General features: G+C 43.6%; 1 protein-coding gene across 2 annotated transcripts in view; it reads right to left on the minus strand.

Moving 5' to 3' along the window:
• Nucleotides 1-25: 25 nt before the first annotated feature.
• Nucleotides 26-22,922, minus strand: part of Trit1 (tRNA isopentenyltransferase 1) — a 45,606-nt gene continuing 22,709 nt past the window's right edge. For both annotated transcript variants that reach the window (XR_003849745.1, XM_029564101.1), the window contains 2 exons: nucleotides 1,192-1,364; nucleotides 26-336 (listed from right to left, as the gene is read on the minus strand). Coding sequence is in view for 1 of the 2 variants with exons in the window: in XM_029564101.1 (XP_029419961.1) it covers nucleotides 1,197-1,364 (168 nt within the window). In the remaining variant the exon portion in view is untranslated. The remainder of the gene's footprint in view (nucleotides 337-1,191; nucleotides 1,365-22,922) is intronic.

Raw genomic sequence — 22,922 nt, forward strand, 5'->3', positions numbered from 1 at the left:
TTTTAACATATAGAGTAGTGCCCCCCCATACTATTTTCCTTTTTTTGTTTGCTTTAGTTTTTTAGATAGGTCTCACCATGTATCCCAGGGTGACTATGAATAATAATGCGCCTCCTGTCTCAGCATCCCCAGAGCTAAAATTACAGTGTGCACCCCTTCATCCAGTAATTTTCTTAAGACTTATCTAGAACCATATTTCTCAATCCTTCACTACCTAACAATCCCTTTGACCTTTTAACAGTGGCTTCATTATCACTACACATTTATAATTTCATACCCCACTTACATGGCAGGAAACTGAAGTTCAATGGGATGAAATGCTTTACCGGGTAAAATCTACAGAGTCAAAAAAGGCAGTTTTAGAACTAGAACATAGATTTCTGATTTCAGTGTCCTTGTCAATAAAGTTTTTCCCAAATGTGCTTAAGAATCATATGTGGGAATGGGGCATGGTGGCACATGCCTTTAGTCCCAGCACTCTGGAAGCAGAGACAGGTTGATCTCTGTGAGATCAAAGCCAACCTAGTCTACATATTGAGTTCCAGGCCAGCTGGGGCTACAAGGAGACCCTGTATCAAAAAAACAAAACAAATAGCCGGGCACGGTGGCGCACGCTTGTAGTCCCAGCACTTGGGAGGCAGAGGCAGGCAGATCTCTGTGAATTCAAGGCCAGCCTGATCTACATAGTAAGTTCCAGGACAGCTGGGGCTACAGGGAGACCCTGCTTCAAAAAGACAAAAACAAAACAAAACTAAAAAAAAAATCGTATGTTTGATGGCAAAATGGCTCAGCACATAAAAGTACTCACACAGCAAGCCTGATGACCTGAGTTCAATCCCCAGGACCCATGTAAAAAGTCAGATGCTATTCCTAGCACTCCTCCTTCAAGATGGGAGACAAAGCTGTCCTCTGACTGCACGTGTAGCCATGGCACATGTGAATACACAATAATAATAAATCACATGGACCTCCTGCTACAATACAGATTTTTAACTCAGTAGGTCTGGGGTGGGACCCAAGATTGAGCATCCCTAACCCATTCTGAGAGGAAGCTGATGCTATGGTCTAAGGACTGCCTTTGAGAAGCAAGGGCACTGAATCTTTCTGCCCATACAAACTGAGCTGAGGGTGATGTTAACCTACTAGCAGTTAAGAGTCCTTGCTTAGAAGAAACTGCCACCAGAAACCCACCAAGCCTAGGTGCCATCTTTCCTTAAGGATATCAGAGCAGCTGCTTTGTTCCTGAAGTCCACTACAGTATAGCTGGTCACAAGAGGATCCACAAAGCTGATCATGTGATGCTGGCACATCTTTTGCTCTTCAGCAGAAACCTTATTGGTAATGATGTCTAGTCCTTCATAGACCTGTGAGAAAGAAAATGAATGTGAAGAAAGTTATCTCACCATAAAATGCACATTTGAGTAGAAATGATCTATGCCTCCCTCTAGACAAATACTTGGCTGACCCAAAGTCAGGTCTACCCTTGTCTCAGAGCATAGCCTGAGCCACAGAAGCTAAGTCACAGAAAAAGGAAAACAGAGCACTGGCTTCCTTATCAAACAGCAGTTATTAGCTTGACTTAAAGATTAAGAAAGGTATGTAAATCCATGCCCAAGTAAGAGTTAATTTTGCAAGATTAAAAGAAGGTTCTCTAGATCTAAACCCTAAGCATTTTAAAATGAGCAGGTTGTTTTATTTAGTCTACTTAGTACAAACCTCCAGAAAGGTAACGTTTTGCATTATTCCTAATTTAACTCCAAACGGCTTAGATCTTGGATTTAAAGGGCTCTAAAAGGTTTTTAGGATTCATGTAAGATTGGTTCCATTTTTATGAAGAAGTGGCCTATCTACAAAGATACCTATAAAACACACACATACACACTTTGAAGTCAGAATCCCTAATACCACTACACTCTAGTGGAAACATTCTGATCTATCCAAATTACTGCTTCGGGGGTCAGCACTTACAGTCTAAATACTTAAAGACAATATCCTGTCTGTAAGCTCTTGATCTACCAATTCAACTAAAAAGTTCAAGAGTGCTTTGTCTAAATGCAAGGTCTCAGATGGAGAACAGATTTGAAAATACTAGTTTGAAAATAGGAATGAATGTTTTGAGATTAAATGTTCTCTCTGTAATCACTGATTCTACAAGGAGCACTGAATGAAAAAATAATAAGTTCCACAAAGCCCACAAAGATGTTAAAAGCATTTTTTATCTCACATCTCCCTTTATTTATATGAGTGTCAAGTAAGTAGAGGACAGTGTAAGGGTATGAGGAAAGCCCTGGCGCCACACTTCCTCAGATCAATTCCTGGCTGATAGTAATACCTAACTCAGGGCTGCTAGGAGGATTAAATGAATTAGTGTGTGTAAAATGCACTTCATTGTTTGCCTGGCACTCTACAAGCTCGAGGAGAGGGTCTCTACATTATTATCTCAATTACTATCACTCACTACCACTAGTATCCTACCAGTGACTCAAAGAGCTACATAAACTTTTATTCTGGGATCTGCCTCTAAGTATACCTTAGAGACCTTGAAGACAGCAAGTATAAAAAAGCAAAATACATAAATGTAACTCCAACAGAAGGTAACCCCAGAAGTAGGCCCATTTCACTCACTTCACTACAAACAGAAGGGCCTGTCATACTATTTATAGTATACGCAAATGCCAGAAATATCAGGAAAAAACACAGTATTAATAGATTTTTGTTGTTGGGATTTTTCGTTTTTGTTTTTGAGACAGGGTCTCCCTGTAGCCCCAGCTGGCCTGGAACTCCCTATGTAGACCATATGTAGGCTGACCTCAAACTCACAGAGATCCACCTGCCTCTGCCTTCCAAGTGCTGATATTAAAGGCGTGCGCCATCACATCCGGCAACAGAGTATTAATGCTAAAGAAGGGCTCTTATTCATTGTCATCTTTAAGTCATTAGTTAATCCTTTGCTTCTTATACCATCAGGTTAATAAGGATAGAACACAAAGATATAGGTGAGCTGAGCATGGTGGCATTTCCTTGTAATTCTATCAACAGTGAGGCTGAGGAGGATCACAAGTTCAAGGCCAACCTGGGCTATATGGAGAGTTCCTATCTTAAAGAAACAACAACAAAAGGCAAAAAAAAAAAAAAAAAAAAAAAGAATGAAATGAAAAGACCCAAATCACTTGAAATCTGAGAAGTGCACTGGTAGGTGACTTCTTAGGTGACAGTCACAGAATATACCTACACAAACTAGGATTGCTACAATGTCACTGAGTGATGTAATCTTATTGTACTTCTCTTCTATATGCATTCATGGCTGACCTAAACATCATTAGGTGGAGCATGACTGTACATGACTGGAATGCACACTGCAAAAACGGGGGTTAGGGCGAGGGGGCACAGAAGGACAGGACACATCTACAATTACTGAAGCAAGATTGGCCAAGTGTCCTAACTCTTCAAGCTAGGTGACAGCCATATCTACCTACCTTTTCAACTATTTGTTCTATTTTTTTAAAATTTTATTTATTATTTTTATTTTATGTGTATGCGTGTATTCCCTGCATGTAGGTAAGTGAACCCATGTTGTGCAATGCCCACAGAGGTCAGTAGAGGCTGTCGGATCCCCTGGGACTGGAGTTACAGACAGTTGTTAGCTGCCACATGGGTGCTAGAATTTGAACCCAGGTCTTCTTCTTCTGCAAGAACAACCAGTGTTCTTAACTGCTGAGCCATCTCTCCAGCCCCTGTTCTTTTTTTTTTTAGATGTGTCCATAACAAAAAGCTTCTTTGAAAAGTTTTTAATGCAGGGATGGGGGTAAAGGCACTTGCCACCAAACCTTAGGATCTGAGCTCAATTCCTAGGACCCACATGGTAGGAGAGAATTGACTCCTACAAGTTGTCCTCTGACCACACTAATACCATGCCCTCCAATTAATTAATTAATAATAAAAAAGATGAGCCAGATGTGGTAGTGTATAGCTTTAATCCCAATACTCAGGAGGTAGAAGCAGGTAGATTTCTGTGAACACAAAGCCAGCCTGGCCTATCTATTGGAGTTCCAGGCCAGTATGGGCCTTCTAAGTGTTGGGATTAAAGGCCTACCACCTCTTGTGTGTATTTATTTATTTAAAGTCTTAGATAAGGCTGGGGATGTAACTTAGTGGTAGGGCATTTGGCTAGCAGGTGAGAGGCCCTAGGTTTTGTCCTTAGCACCACTAAAAATAATTAAGGAAAAGAAGAAAAAAATAGCATAGAAATAACAAATACTGAAAGGGTGTAGAAATTAGAACTCTTGTTCACTGCCCAGATGGCCTCTAGGTTGATCGTACTGACCCAATAGCAGCAGTTGCTATTGGTTGGAAATAGAGCTGGTGAGCAGGGAGAAAGCAAAAGGCTGTATCTTAGCTGGGCAGATCCTCAAGTCTACCCATTCAACATATCCTGGAATCTTCCAACTGGACAACAACCAATTTAACAACCAAGTCAACCTCTAAAATACAGCTTGTGCCACTGAAGAACCCACCACACAACCCTTCATCCACTATGCCCATCCAACCATCCACCTCCCCAGAAATGCCCCTATCCACTTCTCAACCAAGTCCTTCTACACAGGGCCTGTCATTCTGATTCTAAACTGAACAGTCATTCAGTAGAGGCAATGCTGGGAGAGGCCTTGCTAGATTTCTCCCTGAAGGTCTACCATGCCTTCTCAGTAATAACGAAGGCTGAGACCAACAGGGCCTTTTACCTGCTCAGCACTGCCAGCTCCTTCACCCAGATCCTTTTTCAGACTGAAGATAGTACCAAGAGAAGCCTGGAAGCCATCTTCTCCTACCCCAAGGACTCTGCCTGTATCCGCCATACCCTAATGGCTATCTTATCCAAAGGTGTCACCTGAGTCTCTGAGCTCTTCCACAGTCTAGACCTGGTCACAAGGGACACTTCTGTGACTGGTCTTCAGAGCCTGTAAAGCAGCAACCCCAAATTCATAGGCAATGACAGTGATGCCAACCAGGAGTTTATCAATACCAACCACAAGATCAGACAGCTGCTAGACAACCTGCCTCAAACATGGGCCATGTCCTTCTTAACACTCTACCTGTGTGCCAAGTAGAAAAAATATTAAATCAAGGAAAGATAAGAGTCTTTCCACTTCTCGGTGGTAAAAGTTCTCATGATGGGTAATAAGAAATACCCTAGGATGGGCGTGGTGGTACACATCTGTAATCCAGCATTTAGGAGGTAGAAGCACTGGCTGCTCTTGCAGAGGACCTGGGTTCAATTCCCAGCATCCACATGATGGCTAATAAACATTCGTAACTTGAGTTCCAGAGGATCCAACACCTTCTTCTGACCTCCGTGGGCACTGAATGAGATGGGTGCACTTATATACATGCAGGCACATGAAAATAAAAATAATAAAATAATAAAAAAATTTTTTAAAAAGAGGCAGAAACAAAAAGATCACAAGTTTAGGCCAGTCATACACTGCATGACCCTGCCTTAAAAAGCAGAAACAATGCCAGGTGTGGTGGCACACACCTTTAATCCCAGCACTTGGGAGGCAAAGGCAGGAGGATCTCTGTGAGTTCAAGGCCAGCCTGGTCTACATAGTGAGTTCCAGGACAGCTGGGGCTACAGGGAGACCCTGTCTCAAAAAAGACCAAAAAAAAAAAAAAAAAAAAGTAGAAACAAGGGGCTGGAGAGATGGCTCAGCGGTTAAGAACACTAGTTTTTCTTGCAGAAGACCCAGGTTCGAATCCCAGCACCCACATGGCAGCTAACAACTGTCCATAACTCCAGTCCCGGGGGATCCAACAGCCTCTTCTATCCTCTGTGGGCAATACACGACATGGGTGCACTTACCTACATGCAGACAATACACACATACACATAAAATAAAAATAATAAAATTTTTAAAAATTTTTAAAAAAGCAGAAACAAGCTGGGCCTGGTGGCATACACCTTTAATCCCAGCACTCGCGAGGCAGAGGCAGGCAAATCTCTGTGAAATCAAGGCCAGCCTGGTCTACATATCAAGTTCCAGGCCAGCTGAGGCTACAAGGAGACCCTGTCTCAAAAAGACACTCCCAAAAAAGGAGTGTCCTGTGTCCATCATCACTGAACTGACCTTCAGAGCCAAGATGGGGCATCTGCAGCTCTCTTGCACCTGAGCTTAGTGATTTCTGCACTCCAGAGGCTGAACCATCATTAAAGACATGGAGCAGGGGCCAGGCGTGGTGGCGCAGAGGCAGGTAGATCTCTGTGAGTTCAAGGCCAACCTGGTCTACATAGCAAGTTACAGATCAGCTGGGGCTACAGAGAGACCCTGTCTCAAACACACCAAAGACATGGAACAGGCTCTCAGCTCACTGCCTCCAAGGCCCTCATGAACCTGAGTTGTCCACCTTCCAGTCTACTTTCCTATGAATCCTTATATCAAAGTGAAGAGCAGGCAGGACATGCTGTGACTCATGGAGAGATTAGAGTTCTCTGACTACTTATGACCTCATCCTGTGCAGGCTGACAGACAACCTAAAGGCAGTACTAGACTATGCCAGAGTTGACCAAGATAGGTGCAGGGGTAGCTGTGGCCTCTGCCATCCCTGGAACTCATCTCTGCCCTTGGCTGCTCTTTGAGGTATAGTGGTACTTCCTCTTCCTGCTCTGGGGACTAGCAACACAAGTTTCCTGTCTTCATGGAACAGACATATGACCCAGGGCCTGAAATCTGCAGGGGGCTAGGTAAAGGCAAGGTCTCCCACTCAAGCTTCAGCCATTTCAGTTGCAGCCCCACTGCTGCTGTCTGCCTAGACTCACCCCAGTCATCTCCTGCATCCTCCACTTAACTCCTCAGGTCTAGCTAAAGTACCTGCTTCCACCAGCCCTTCTCTCTGGCCCTGTTATGTTCCCCAGACAACTCTTCTGTAGCTTTGGTTGAAGTTCATCAGCCTCTACAAATAAAATCTGGCAGACCATGAAAAAATAAGATAAAAATAATGAAGCTACATGGAAAATAATATGGCAGCTCCTCAAAAAGTAAAAAGTAGAACTACCATATGACACAGCAAATCTATACCCAAAAGAATTGAAAGCAGGGTACTGAACACATATTTATATAACCATGTTCATACTAACATTGTTCTGTTTTGGTTTTTGGTGTTTTGGGGGCTTATTCTTTGTTTTTGGGTTTTTTTTTTTGAGACAGGGTCAAACTATATAGACCTAGCTGTCCTGGAACTCACTATGGAAACCAGGCTGGCCTCAAACTCATGCCTTTAATCCCAGTCCTGGGAGGCAGAAGCAAGTGGATCTCTGTGAGTTTGAAGTCAGCTTGGTCTACACAGCCAGTTCCAGGCCAGCTGGGGCTACAGAGAGATCTTGTTTTGAAAACATCAAAAAAATAAAACAAAACAAGAGTTTGAGCCCATGTATATAAAGCACCTACAGTAGACAGGAAGTAGGGTGGTAGTTACCAGGAGGGAAATGGAAATTACTGTTTAATAGGCACAGAGTTTCAGTTTGGAAATGGAAGATGGTATGGTCACACAAAGATATGAATACACTTAATGCAACTAAAATGGTAACAGTAGCTCCTGCAGGATCCACAAGATGGCTCAGCAGGTAAAGGCGCCTGCCATCTGAGTCTGATCACCAGAACCACATGGTAGAAGGACAGAAGTGATTCCCACAGGTTGGCCTCTAACTTCTATATCCATGCATGGCATGTGTACATCACACACACACACATACACACACAGCACACAATATATAGGATTAAAAACACTTTAGCCACTGAAATAATAAGGTAAATTTTAGCCTATGTATCGTCATTTTGTTTTTGTGTGTGTGCGCGCACGCTCGAGTTGCTGGACACAGAACCCAGGGTCTTGCACATGTGAAGGAGGTACTCTCCCACTGAGCTATAACCCCAGAGTATGCATATTTTATCTGAATTTATTACTTTTTCATTTTTATTGTTTGAGACGAGTCTAAATACCACATCAAAACATTAAACATTTAATATTCCAGGCATTGAACTGAATTCTATAGAAAAATCGACCTCTGTCTTATCTGTGGTGATGGTTTATTTTAGAGTGAAAAAATTTCAAGAAAAGGCCACAAAGTTTAAATGATGTGAACTCCAAATCAACTTTGAGTAGGCGTACTCAAAGATGCTAATAGGGATGAAGGAAGAACCTTGACAGAAACAAGGAAAACCAGCAGAATGTAGAAGCAGCAGTTCTTAACTGGAAGTGATACCGTCTACCAGGGGACACTTGGTACTGTCTGCAAACATTCTGGTGGACAAAGCTGCCAGAGTGGGAGGTGTTATGACCTCTGGTGAGTAGGATGCTGCTAAGCATCTTAAGATACACGGGAGAACCTTCAGCCCTTTCAAAGAATAACCTGGACCCCAAATGTCAATAGTCCCAAGGTGAAATTCTGCCTAATGAAATTCTACCTTAAAGAATCTCTCTCCAAATCTTAATGTTATAAGCAAAGATTTCACCCATTTAAAGCTTTAATCATTTAAGGCTGCCATACTACAGGGTGGCCCTGATGACTGTGCTAACCAGCAGTGCTGTAGCCCTGGACAGATTCTGGAGCTCTAATTGCTGGCTGGTTATGATACCCGATATAGTTGTCAGCAAGGAACAGGAAAGGCTTCTCCCTCATTTAGTTCTTTCCTTCCAAGTTATCTCTCACACACCCCTTTGTTTTTATTAATATTTTATTTATTTATTTTAATTTTATGTGTATGAGTGTATTGCCTGCATGATGTGAGTACAACCATGTCATGCAATGCCCAAGGAGGCCAGAAGACGGTATTGGATCCCCTGGAACTGGAGTTATGGATGGTTGTTAGCCACCATGTAAGTGCTGGGAATCGAACCCAGGTCCTCCACAAGAACAGTGGTCTTAACCACTGAGCCATCTCTCCAGCCCCTGTTTTTTTGTTTATTTGTTTATTTTTGAGACAGGATCTCACTATGCAGCCCTTGGTTGGCTCTGTAGACCAGGCTGGCCTTCAACTCACAAAGACCCCCTTGTCTATGCCTCCCCAGTGCTGGGATTAAAGGCATATATCACCACACCTTTTTTGACGTCATTATCTTTCCACTCCAAATTAGATCCTGAACTCCTTCAACTACTTTCTTCCCTCTCCAGATTAGACCTGCCTAGAAAACCATAATCTTGGAATTACAGACCAAAACAATACTCCGCACCCTCTGCTTGCTGCACTGACCCTCACAGCTCTGAAGTATCTAGCTCACCAAGGTCACTGCAGAATTCTGCCAAATACAACACTTCTACTAAATACTCAAAACATATCATGGAAAGGGCAACAATTTGCTATTGTTGAGTTCTCTCCTTCAGAAAGGACTCTTCTTTGGGGCTTCCACAGCACTACCCTCCCCAGGGTTTCTTTCCCAATCACTAGCATTGTCAGCCTCCTTTACTGAGGCAGGCCACTGCTCTGTCAGCAACGTCTAGCCAGTATGGGAACACCATTGACAGCGGAGATCTTTACAGCATCTACCTGCCATTTCTGTACACAGACTTCTCTGGATGTCCATGGCTTCTACAACTATTTTTGGGCTGGTAATTCCTAAAATCAGTATCAGCAATCTAGTTCTCTCCTGTGGTGCCAGTCTGTACATGCAACTGCACATTTCCAGCACAATGAAAAGTGTCTATAGTAAAATAAAGACATAGATCAGCAGTAGGGACTCTGGAACCAGACTGCCTAGACTCTGGCTCTGCCTCTGCCACTCACTAGCTATAATCTAGGACAAGTTACTCACCCTTTCTCTGCCTTAGAAGGGTCATACAAAGTGAAGGTGATCTTAACCCTAACCTCAGAGTTTCTGTGATGATTAAATGATTCATTTATACAAAAACACATGGACTAGGGCCTTTCCCCGGAGGCAGTAACTGTCAGCCAGCCAGCTAGCTTCATCATGGTATCACAACTATCACCCCAAACAGGCATTTGAAACTTGACCCCCCCCCCCAATGAATTTACTATCTTCTCTCATATTTGAGTGAGCCACCTTGGTAATCAAACCAAATTATAAAGATTTCCTAGTACCGGGCAGGGTGTGGTAGTGCACACCTTTAATCCCAGCACTTGGGAGGCAGAGGCAGGCGGACCTCTGTGAGTTGGAGGCCAGCCTAGTCTAAATAGTAAGTTCCAGGCTAGCTGGGGCTACAGGGAGACCCTGTCTCAAAAAGATCCCCCTTATTCTCAGAGAATAAGGCTCTTCTACCTTATTCACTGAGGCAGGCTCTCTCAATCAAACCCAGAGCTTACCCATAGGATTAGTCTTGCTAGAAGCTTGCTCTAGGACCCCATTTCTACCCTCCAAGGCTGGATTTCTTAGTACCTCTGTCTATTTCTCCTCACATTTTGTCTCAACTTTTGTCCATGCTAGTTTTTAAAATTATTAACAGGCCAGAGAGATGGCTCAGCAAGGAAAAGGCACTAGCAGCCAAGCCTGACGACCTGAGTTCAATCCCCAGGACCTGGATGACAGAAGGAGAGAACGAACTGAACCATCTGTCCTTTGGCCTCCATATGCAGGCCACGTACATGCATATCCACACACATATACATATACAAAGAAATAAATTAAGCAAATAAATATAAAAATTATCTCAACATTCACTGCCATCACATTCCCTACTGCCTTACATCAGCTGCAGTCTCAAGATTTCCCTCCACTTCAGAAAAGACCCTCTCCAATTAGGTCCACATTGCATTTTTCTAAAATGAAAATCAGATCCCACCAAGCCCCAAACTCCTTAGTATCATGTCCCTATGAAAGCTATCCCCAAGGTCTCTCCCCAGCTCCTCCCTCTCTGCACTTGTCCCCTGTGCTTTCATAGAACCCAGAATTTTCCTCCACCACTTATTACATATGACTAATAGTTTCACCTCCCCCACTAGACTACAAATTCTGAGAGAAGAAACTATATTATGTGCTTCTTCTAGCCCCAGCATCCAGGACAGGGCTGAATCTGAAGAAAATACTCAATGATACTCCATGTAGGAAGTGCAGAATGCTAACAGGATGCATTCACAACCTCTTGCTACCATGAGGAAAGAGAAACTCAGACACCTGAAGAAACCTATGAACACCACACAGGTAGCCAGTGACAGGAAAACTTTGAAGCATGTCTTCTGACCTCATGCCATTTTGTATTTGTGTGTCTGTGTGTGTGTAGTCTGCATATGTGTGTATATGCATGTTTGCATGTGTATGGGTGTGAGTACACGTGGAGACCCAAGGCTAATGTCAGGAATCATCTCTGTTGGCTCTTCCACCTTATTCACTGAGGCAGGCTCTCTCAGTCAAACCCAGAGCTCACCCATAGGATTAGTCTTGCTAGCAGCTTGCTCTAGGACCCCATTTCTACCCTCCAAGGCTGGAGTCACAAGAGTCCTGCACCCACCAGCACTTACAAGGTTCTGGAGATCCAAACACTGCTCCTCACACTTTGCATGGTGCTTGAACCACTGAGCCACCTCCCCAGCCCACAGTCACTGTTCTTTTGTTGCTATGTTGCTAATACCTGTTCTACACATAAGCTTTGTGATTTTTGGGAAATTACTTTCTCTCCTGGAATCTCATGTTTTTCATATCTAACGTTATTCTAATAGTTCAGGGGGAAAAAAAAAGAGTTTGGCATATGGTAAGTAAAAGTGAGAAAAAGTCTTTAAAGTATATTGACACTCACAGAAAATTTGTTTTGGTTTATGAAACAAAGTCTCATTATGTAGGCTGACCTGGCATTTGCTATGTGGACCAGGCCATCTTCAAAATCATGGTTATCCTCCTCAGTACTGGGAACAGTTTGTTAGTCACCATGTGGTGCTGGGAGTTGAACCTGGGTCCTCTGCAAGAGCAGTCAGTGCTCTTAACTGCTAAGCCATCTCTCCAGCCCCTAACTCCGCTTTCTTAAAAGGACGTTTTAAAATTACAACTTCATTTGGTTACAAAGAATGAGTTTGCAACAGCACGTCATGGCAATTTATGCCTTTTGGCTTTGGTAGCAAAAATTCACTTGTAGGATCTGGAGAGATAACTTAGCAGTTAAGATGCAGCACTGGTCTTACAGAAGACTGGAGTTCAGGTCCCAGCAACCATATGGAGCAGCTCACAACTACCTGTAACTCCAAACCCAGGGGATCTGACACCCTCTTCAAGCCTCTGCATACATCTGTGCACCCACACACACATAATTAAAAATAAAGTAAATCTTGGGCATGCTGGCACATGTCTTTAATCCTATCACTGGGGAGGCAGAAGAAGCAGGTAGATCTCTGAGTCAAGGCCAGTCTTGTCTACATAGCAAGTTCCAAGCCAGCCAGGACTGCATGGTGGCCCTTTTTTTTATGTTTTCAGTGATAAAATACCCATGTTAGAAAACATACCTGAGCTCCATTACTTGGAAATGTATATCTAAGGCAGGGAAGATTCTCTCTCTCTCTCTCTCTCTCTCTCTCTCTCTCTCTCTCTCTCTCTCTCTCTCTCCACACACACACACACAGTTACTCAGTTGTAACTTTCATTCGGCAGGTTAGGGGCATCTAATTTTTGTTTTGCCTTAAGTTTCCTCATCTGTAAAATAAAAATAATGAAAACATCTACATTCGTCATTAAGTATTCTGATGATTAGTTAATATGCATAAAGTCTTTGGAATAGTGTCAGGCAGATGATAAGTATTATATAATTGCTTAATCTTTAATTAGTGGTAGTTAAACAAGATTTTCCTCAGCTCTTAGAGGCGAGACCCCTGGCAAGGATTTGAAAGAAAAGAACCTCAACATATTAGAGCTGAAAGTGTGACAGGCTTGGCAGGATATTCTAAAAGTTCAACTTTACTTTACTCATTAACTTTTTCATGTGTGTGCACCCTCCCCTGTGTGGAAGTCAGAGAGCACCTTACAGGAGGTGGTTCTATCCTTCCATCACGTGGCTGGGTTCTGCAGAACAAACTCAGGGCCTCAGGCTTGATGGCAACTCCCAGGCCCCAGCAATGATGATGTTCTAAAAAAGACAGCTGTGTCCTTTTCTTTGGCTAGCAGACAACTGAATAAAGATCCCCAAGAACTAGAATTTCCCAGGAATCTCCTGTGGGGAGAAGGAAAAGGCTGAACCTTGGGGTCACTTGTCTCCCAGGAAGAGATTTCAGAGTTCTGATAACTTGCGAGATTACTCTGCAGAGTGCAGTAGAGACAAATGATGGGCAGGCAGAACCACAGTTGACGAGGACTGCTTAGTTATGCATACCTCTTGCTCTCTATTTAAACCTATGTCAAGACCCTGAAGATGGGGGCTGGAGATGGCTCAGCAGTAAAGAACACTGGCTACTCTTGCAGAGGACCTGAGTTCAGTTCCTACCACCCAGATGGTGTATAATAATTGCCTGTAACTCCAGTTTCAGGCCCTCTTCTGGCCTCCACAGGCATCACACCCATGTGGTACACTTACATACATGCAGGCAAAACACTCATACACATTCAAATTTTTTTAAAGTTTTTTATTTGTTTAAAAAGGACCTGAGGATGGACTGGGGATGGGGGCAATGTCACTGGACCTCTTTATTTGTTCCTCTTCCCAACGTGGCCACGTGGAATAAACCCCCTTTCTATGCTTGTCACTACTCACTGTCTGTTTAATTGGCTACTGAAGATGGGTGGATAAGCCTAACTTCTTAGGGGCTGTTAGGGCCCAGGCTCTGCTCCTTACAACCTCCAGTAACAAAAGGAGTTTTAGGGGCTGGAGAGATGGCTCAGGAGTTAAGAGCACTGGCTGCTCTTACAGAGGACCTGGGTTTGATTCCCAGCACCTACATGGCAGCTAACAACCATGTAACTCCAGGTCCAGGGGTCCGACCCCCCCTTCTGACTTCCATGGGCATTGCATATCATGAGTGCACTTTCACACATGCAAGAAATACACTCACACACAGAAAATAAAATTACTAAATAAAATATTTTAAGCTGGGCATGGTGGCACACACCTTTAATCCCAGCACTAGGGAAGCGGAGACAGACGAATTTCTGTGAGAGGCCAGCCTGGTCTACATAGTAAGTTTCAAACTAGCTAGGGCTACAGGGAGACCCTGTCTTGAAACTAAACAAAAAATAATAATAAAAGAAGCATAGGCACTGAGACAATGTATGAGTCACAGTCTAACATATTTACTAGTGGCTCTTGACAAAACTAGAGTAACCAGAATTAGCAAGCTCTGGGTTCACCAAGGAACCCTGCCTCAATAAGTAAAATGGAGAGGAATAAAGACACCTAGCATCAACTTTGGGGCTTCAAACACACATGTAGACACACCCACACATGTGAACATACATACACACCCCCACACACCATATACACATATATGTGCAAAAAGAAAAAGAAGAGAAGGAAAGGGAGGAGGGTAAGAGAGGAGAAGAAGGGCACCTCATGGCTAACTGCAATCACCTACAGTATGGGTAGAGACTCCAAGGGAAGAGAAGAAAATCAGTATGGGATGTCCCAGCCCAACATTTTTTACCAAATCTGTAAATTCCACTTCAAAGAATTATAATCTTCATTTGTGAGTTCTTTTTTTTTTTTTGAGACAGGGTCTCCCTATAGCCCCAGCTGGCCTGGAACTCACTATGTGGACCAAGTTGGCTTTGAACTCACAGAGATCTGCCTGCCTCTGCCTCCTGAGTGCTGGGATAAAAGGCATGTACCAACATGCCCGTGTATGTGAGTTCTTTTTAAAAGAATGCTGAAACTACAAGACTATACAAAGTTTGTATATAAAAAAAAAAAAAAAAAAAAAAAAAAAAAAAAAAAAAAAAGGCAAAGGACTAACTAAAAATCTGCCTTTAATACACAAGACAATACCAGCCAGGTCTAGTGGAGAATACCTGTTAACCCCAGCTCTGGGCAGGTGGCGGCAGAAGTTCTAGACCAGCCTTGGCTATGTAGCCAGTTTGATGCTTGCTTGGGGTAGGGTATCCTATCTCAAATACAAACACACACACACACACACACACACACACACACAATATTATCAACATAATATATGGATATAAATCTTTTTTTAAAAAATATTTTATTATTTTTATTTTTTGTTTGAGTGTTATGCCTGCATGTAGGTAAGTTCCCCCATGTAATGCAGTGCCTCCGGAGGACAGAAGAGGCTATCGGATCCCCTGGAACTGGAGTTACGGGCAGTTGTTAGCTGCCATGCGGGTGCTGGGATTCGAACCCAGGTCTTCTGCAAGAACAGTGTTCTTAACCACTGAGCCATCTCTCCAGACCCATGGATATAAATCTTATAAGTCAATAAACACACATATGAGAACCATTAGAGCACAATAGGTATAAACAGAAATTTCAAATGGAGAAAAGTACAGAAGGTCAATACGCCCTTGACAAAGCAGTGACTCCACTAAGAAGTGAAGTCCTGGCTTTCTGAGTGCTGTCTTCCCCAGCTCACTAACCCACTTCCTGCTGCTTTCCCTTTCTCAATAAACAGTTCCAGTTGTCAACTTGACACCTGGGTAGAGGGAACCTCAACTGAGGAATTTCCTCCATTGGATTGTCCTGTGGCAATGTCTATGGGGTATTTTCTTGATTGTTGAATAATGCGGGAGGGCTCAGTCTATCATGGGTGATGCCACCCTTGGGCAGATGGTCTTGTGTTGTATAAGAAAGCAGGCTGAGCACAAGCCAGGGGAGCAAGCCAGTAAGCAGTTCCTCTGTGGTCTGTACTCAAGGTTCCTGGCCTGAGTTCCTGCCTTGGCTTCCCTTGATGATGAACTGTGCTGTAAGCCAATTAAACCCTTTCCTCTCCCAAGTTGGTTTTGGTCAGTGTTTTTATCACAGCAATAGAAAGAAACTAAGATAGAAATTGGTACCAGGGTCCTGGAGTATTGCTATGAGACAGATCTGACCATGTTGGTTTTGGGAGGATTGTGGAAGCATCTGGAACTTTGGGCTGGAAAGCCACTGAGTGCTTAGAGTTTAGAGAGCTATTGAAACAGTTATGCTGAAAGAAATGCAGATGATGGAGACTTGGCTTGTGACACTTCAAAGGGAAGCAAAGACTCTATGGAGGCTGTTTGGTGGAATTAGGAATTTTGGGAAGTGAAACTTTTTTTCTATTCTTTTTCTTTTTAAGTATTTTATTATTTTTATGTGTATGTGTGTATTGCCTGTATGTAGGTAAGTGCACCATGTCGTGCAATGCCTGCAGAGGACAGAAGAGGCTGTCAGATGCCGTGGAACTGGAGTTACAGACCTTTGTTAGCTGCCATGTGGGTGCTGGGATTCGAACCAGGGTCTTCTGCAAGAACACCCAGTGTTCTTAACCGCTGAGCCATCTCTCCTCTACCTCCAAGTGCTGGGACTAAAGGCATGTAACACCATGCCTAACTACCTTTTGTGCTTTTTTTAAAAAAATATTTATAGCCAGGTGTGGTGGTGCATGCCTTTAGTCCCAGCATGTGGGAAGCAGAGGCTGGCGGATCTCTGTGAGTTCGAGGCCAGCCTGGTCTACCTAGTGAGTTCCAGGACACCTGGGGCTACTGGGTGACCCTGTCTCAAATAAAAAAAAAATATATATATATATCTCCATCTCTCCAGCCCCAACCTTTTGTGCTTTACTGGGACAACTGATGCTGGTTAGCTGGGGCTGAAAATCAGCTGTAACAAGAGACCAACATCATCAAATCTGGGAAGTATTTCCTCAGGGTCAGCACACAGAAGCTCTGGTCAGAGGGAACCCAGGCTCTACCTCAACCTGGAAGCAAGACTTGGTAATGTGTAAGAGGCTCCTACATGGCACTCATTTTGAAGGCATGAAGGAGTCTTGGAGAGCAGTTGAAGCTTGGCACTATGAGAGGCCAGGAAAGGCCATTGGTGAAGGTGCAGCCACAGTTGCAGTGAAGACCGCCCCCGGATTGAAAGGGTCATGGAATTTGAGGCTTTGCACCCTGAGAGGCCAGAAGAGCCCATTGGTGAAGGTACAACTCAGTTTCAGTTTCAGTAGAGACCCCTGTACACTGGAGATGCCAGGGCCAAGGGACAATCACCAAGGGCAGCAGCAGGTGTGGAGTAGAGCCAGTTCGAGCCTATGAGACAAGCTGTGGACTGCAGAGCCAGAGAAATGGAGCTACTCAAGCCCTTTGGAGCCCAGAAGATCTTGAGTGAATCCCAGATGTCCAGCCTTTAGCTACTCTGCTGGACTTTGGTTTTGCTTAGGTGTGCCCAATTCCTCCCTTTTGAAATAAGACAGTTTGTTTTGGATTTTAGGGGAGCCCACAGTTAAGAGACTTTTTAAAGAGACTTTGAACTTAGTGAATTTTTTTTTTTCTTTTTTGTCTTTTTTGAGACAGGGTCTCCCAGCTGGCCTGGAACTCACTGTGTAAACCAGGCTGGCCTCAAACTCACAATGCCCTGTCTAAAGTGTCTGAATTTTTAAAAGACTGGGATTTGGGGCTGGAGAGATAGCTCAGAGGTTAAGAACACATGCTGTGACGCTGGGCGTGATAGCCCTAGCCTTTAATCCCAGCCCTCAGGAGGTAGAGACAAGTGGTTGCTGCAAGATCTAGGCCAGCCTAACTTACATAGTGACTTCTAGGCAGGCTGGGACTAGGGAGACCCTGTCAAAACAAAACAACACCAAAGAAAAACATGCTGTTCTTATAGAGGACCCAGGTTCAAGTCCAAACACCCACATGGCAACTAATAACCATCCATAACTCCAGTTCCAAGGGATCCAACACCCTCTTCTGGCCTCTGCTGGGCAATGCACACACTTACATACAGGCAGGCAAAACACCCATACACATAAAATAAAACATTTTTTTTAAAAGACTGGGCGGGGAGGGGAAACTGGAGAGATGACTCAGAGGTTAAGAGCACTGACTGCTCTTACAGAGGACCTGGGTTCGATTCCCAGGACCCATATGGCAGCTAACAACCATCCATAACTTCAGTTCCAGGGTAATCTGATGCCCTCTTCTGACCTCTACAGGCATTGTACAACACGAGTGAACTTATATACATGCAGGCATTACACTCATATATATAAAATAGTAAAATATTTTTTTAAAAAGATTGTAGAACTTGTAAAGTTGTACTGTTTTATGTTGTAATATTAGCTCTTGGGGATAAAAAATGGAAAGGTTGTGGTTTAATAGTGATGTGCTTATGTGTCAAGTTGACAAAGGGTCAATTGTGCTGGACAGCTTCAGTTATCAACACACTTGGGTAGAGGGAACCTCAACTGAGGAATTCCCTCCATTGGACTGTCCTGTGGTCATGTCTGTGGGGCATTTTCTTGATTGTTGAGTGATGTGGGAGAGCCCAGTCTATTATGGGTGGTGCCATCCTTGGGCAGGTACTCTTGTGTTGTATAAGAAAGCAGGCTGAGGGGGCTGGGGAGATGGCTCAATGGTTGGGAACACTGGCTGTTCTTGCAGAAGACCTGGGTTCGAATCCCAGCACCCACATGGCAGCTAACAATTGTCCATAACTCCAGTTCCAGGGGATCCGACAGCCTCTTTTGTCCTCTGTGGGCACTGCATGACACAGGTGCACTTACCTACATGCAGGCACTATATACATACACATAAAATAAAAATAATTTTTAAAAAAAGAAAGCAGGATGAGCATGGGCCAGAAGAGCAAGCCAGTAAGCAGTGTTCCTCCATGGTCTGTCTCCAGGTTCCTGCCCTGAGTTCCTGGCCTTGGCTGCCCTTGATGATGAACTGTGCTGTAAACCAATTAAACCCTTTCCTCCCCAAGTTCGTTTTTAATCACAGCAATAGAAAGTAACCAGAACACTGTCTCTATTTCTAATTCTTTAAAGAAAGAAGAAAATGAAGTCTATTGTTTACCAGACTGACAAGATTGAAAAAGATAGGTAATAACAGGATTGTAAGGGAGGAGGGGCAAGAAGACAATATTAATACAAACTTTCTTCTTGTTTTTTTTCACATTTATTTATTTATTTGTTTATATATGTGTGTGTATATGCGTGTGTGTTTCCATACATGTGCCACTGAGCACCTGTGGAGGTCAGAGGACAACTTGCTGGAGTCAGTTCTCTCCTTCCACCATGTGGGGACCTGGGACTGAACTCAGGTTGTCAAGCTTGGTAGCAAGTGCCTTTACCTGCTGAGCCACCTGCCAGCCTAGATTCAAGCTTTCTTGAAAGCAATGTAGCAATTATGTATCAAAATGTGCTATGGCAACTCAACAGCAAAGATAAACAACCCAAGTTAAAGGTGAGAAGCTAAGGGGGCTGGAGAGTGGCTCAGCATTAAGAGCACTGGCTGCTCTTCCAGAGGACCTGGCTCAATTCCCAGAATCCACATGTGGCTAACAACCATCTGTAACTTCAGTTCCAGGGGATTCAACGCCCTCTCCTGACGTTTGCACAACATGGGTGCAATTACATACATGCAGACAATACACTTATACACATAAAAAAAAAAAAAAAGAGAAGCTAAGAGTGGTGTACTGTAGCCCACGTTTATAAAAACAGCATTACCAAGACTGAGAAAGGAGATTAAATCCAAGTTTGAAAAAAGCCTGGGCTTCAAGGCTAGCCTGGGCTAGATAGGAAAAAGACCCTGTCTCAATTTAAAAAAAAGAAAGAAAAGGGCTGGGTGTAGCGGTGCTTTAATCCCAGCACTCAGGAGGCAGAGACAGGTGGATCTCTGAGTTTGAGGCCAACCTGGATTACATAGTGAGTTTCTGAGTTCCTGGCCAATTGAGGTTACAGGGAGAGCCTGTCTCAAAAAGACCAAAACAGAAAAAAATGAGGAAGGAGAGAGGTTAGGGAAACAGCTCAGTGGTAGAACACTTGCCTAGAATGTGTAAGACCGTGAGTTCAATCTCCAGCCACTGGAGGAGAGCGAAGCCAGTTGCGGGGGGGGGGGGGGGTTTTGTTTTTTGGGGGGCTGGGGGGGGTTCGTGGTAGAGTGCTTGCCTAGCATGGGTTCAATCCCCAACACAGAGGTGGGGGGGCAGGTGGAGGGGGACGACATTAAATACACCATCAATATCATTAGGGACCTATAAATCAAAACTAAATTAGATAGTATAAATCTAATTTAGTTTTGATTTATAGGTCCTTTCATACTCATTAGAATAGTTGTTTTTGTTTTTTACTTTTGATTTATTTTTATCTTACGCATATGTTTTGCCCGCATGTATGTAAGCGCACCACATGCATACAGTGTCTGTGGAGGCCAGAAGGTGTCAGATCCCCTGAAACTGGAGTTACAAGTGGTTGTTAATGGCCATGTGAGTGCTGGAAACCAGACCCAGGTCTTCTGCAAGAACAGCCAGTACTCTTAACCACCAAGCCATCTCTCCAGCTCCCCACCCCCCAGAATAGCTTTTAAGATTAGTTTTTAATTATTTTGTGTGTATAAGGGTAGTGTGTGGGTGTATGCACATGCCTTAGTGTAGAGGTCAGGACAACCTTCCTAAGGTGGTTCTCACCTTCTTCATGAGGGTCCTAGGAATCAAACTCAGATGACAGGCATTGAGACAGCAGTGTCCTTATCTACTCAGTTGTCTTGCTAGACTTAGAATGGCTTATAATAAATTTTTACAAGAAAAATAAGTATTGGAGACGATATGGAGAAACTGGTATCTTTATACACTGCTGGTGGGAATGCAAAATGGATGATGTGGAAAAGTTAGGAAGTTGCTCAAAGTTAAACACAGAATTTCCACATAACGTAGCAATTCTACTCCTGGGTACATATTCAAAATAACTGGGGGGAAAAAAGGAAAAGAAAGTACATAATCAATAAAGGTAGGAAAAGAAAATACATGATAAAGGTAGGAAAAGAAAATACATAATAAAGGTAGGAAAAGAAAACACATAATCAATAAAGGCACTCAAGGACTGGGAAAATGGCTCAGCAGTTAAGAGCACTGGCTGCTCCTGCAAAGAACCTGGTTCAGTTCCCATCACCTACACAGTGGCTAACAACTGTCCGTAACTCCAGTTCCAGGGGATCTGATGCCCTCTTCTGACTGCTGTGAGCAATGCACGACACAGGTGCACTCACATACATGCAGGCATTACGCTCATAAGTATAAAATAAAAATATTTTTTTAAAAAGTACTCAAAGAAGAATAGTAGGATAAAGGTGTTATTAAGGGAGAAATATGTAAAAAGGGGGTAGTTAAAAGAGGAGGGGAGGAGGACTATACAAAGAACTATGGGAATAAAGGGAGAAATAAAAATTCTCCAGGTACACAGTAAAAAAAGCCTTAAGCACAGAAGGAACCCTACAGGGATAGAAGAAGCCCCTTCCAGAAGCAATACAGTTGTTAAATGAAAATTCCAGTGCCAGAGGTGGGTTGCCCCCTATGAGCTGTTGACTTGAGGGACACTAGAGGTCCCCAAAACAATAAAGGCCATTGCAAATAATGTTGGTTGTACACCAGAAGTGGACAGTAAAACCCTATTGCTGAAGACACTGCATGATGTGAGTGCAGGAGAGAGAGAAATCAAGCTTGGACTAAGCTGGAAACTCCCTGCCACTGGATGGGTGGCTTTCATAGTGTCAAAAGACAACACGAAGATGACTGGGGGAGAACAGTTTCCTATAATTCTCCTCAATGACAGACCCCGCATGTTGCACTATCAACACACCAAACAAGATGTTCCTACTGGTGCAATAGTGGAGCATCTAATATATGTATGTACAACCAGCAAATTTTCAATTGGATATAATGCCCGCTCCTAGGGGTAGAATACACACCTGGTACTGTAAACCCGGCCAAGCCCCTGTGGCAGGGGAAAATATAGGCCCCAGTGGGAAGTCACTGCAATTGCTTTGTTAGATGGAAATGATGAACCTGCTAAAGTACCAACCAAGCATTTGTGTTTACACCCATAGATTACATTACAGCAGTCACTGTTTAGATGTTCTTGCTTCTTGCTGTGTGTGTTTGTATAGTAGATGGAATCCCACTCAAACTGACCAACAGCCCATGGAAAACAGAGATCCGAAAGTTCAATGGTTTGCCACAACGGGGGGAAGATCTCCCACACCTACCACACCCTCCAAGGCTCAGGGACTTTTGTGGAAGAGGTTGGTGGAAAGAATGTAAAAGCCAGAGGAAGGGGTGGCGTGTTAACTGGAAGTGTCCTCCGACCACTGTGCAGACAAGATAGAGTCACACACAGTCCTTCCCATGCTCATCAAGGAGTTGAGGGGGGAGTCAGTTACCCCTCTCACCCAACCAGTCAACCTTACCTGCATGTGGGGGGAGAGGCAAAGGATATATAAGCTGAGAACACCAAGAGGGTGTTCTCTCACCATTTTGTGTGGCTGTAGGAAGTCACAGGATCTGTATTTGAGCGTGGACTTTACAGCACAGTTGTAAATGTGGGGTGCCCACTCTTCTGAAAATAAACCCCTACCCTATGCTCTGTTAAAAAAAAAATAAAAAGCCAGGTGTGGTGGCACACACCTTTAATACCAGCACTCGGGAGGCAGAGGCAGGCGGATCTCTGTGAGTTCGAGGCCAGCCTGGTCTCCATAGCGAATCCTGGCCAGCTAGAGCTACGGGGAGACCTTGTCTCAAAAAGACCAAAAAATAAAAAAATAAAAATAAAAATAGGGGCTGGAGAGATGGCTCAGCGGTTAAGAACACTGACTGCTCTTGCAGAGGACCTGGGTTCAATTCCCAGCACCCACATGGTGGCTACGAACTGTCCTTAACGCCAGTTCCAGGAGAATCCGACGCCCTCTTCTGACCTCTGTGGCATTGCACAACATGGGTGCACTCTCATACATGCAGGCAATACACTCATACACATAAAATAAAAATAATAAAATTTAAAAATAAATAAATAAATAAATAAATAAATAAATAAAAATAG

This window comes from Nannospalax galili, unplaced genomic scaffold (genome assembly GCF_000622305.1).
Source record: "Nannospalax galili isolate Female #2095 unplaced genomic scaffold, S.galili_v1.0 scaffold1657, whole genome shotgun sequence".
Lineage (NCBI taxonomy): Eukaryota > Metazoa > Chordata > Mammalia > Rodentia > Spalacidae > Nannospalax > Nannospalax galili.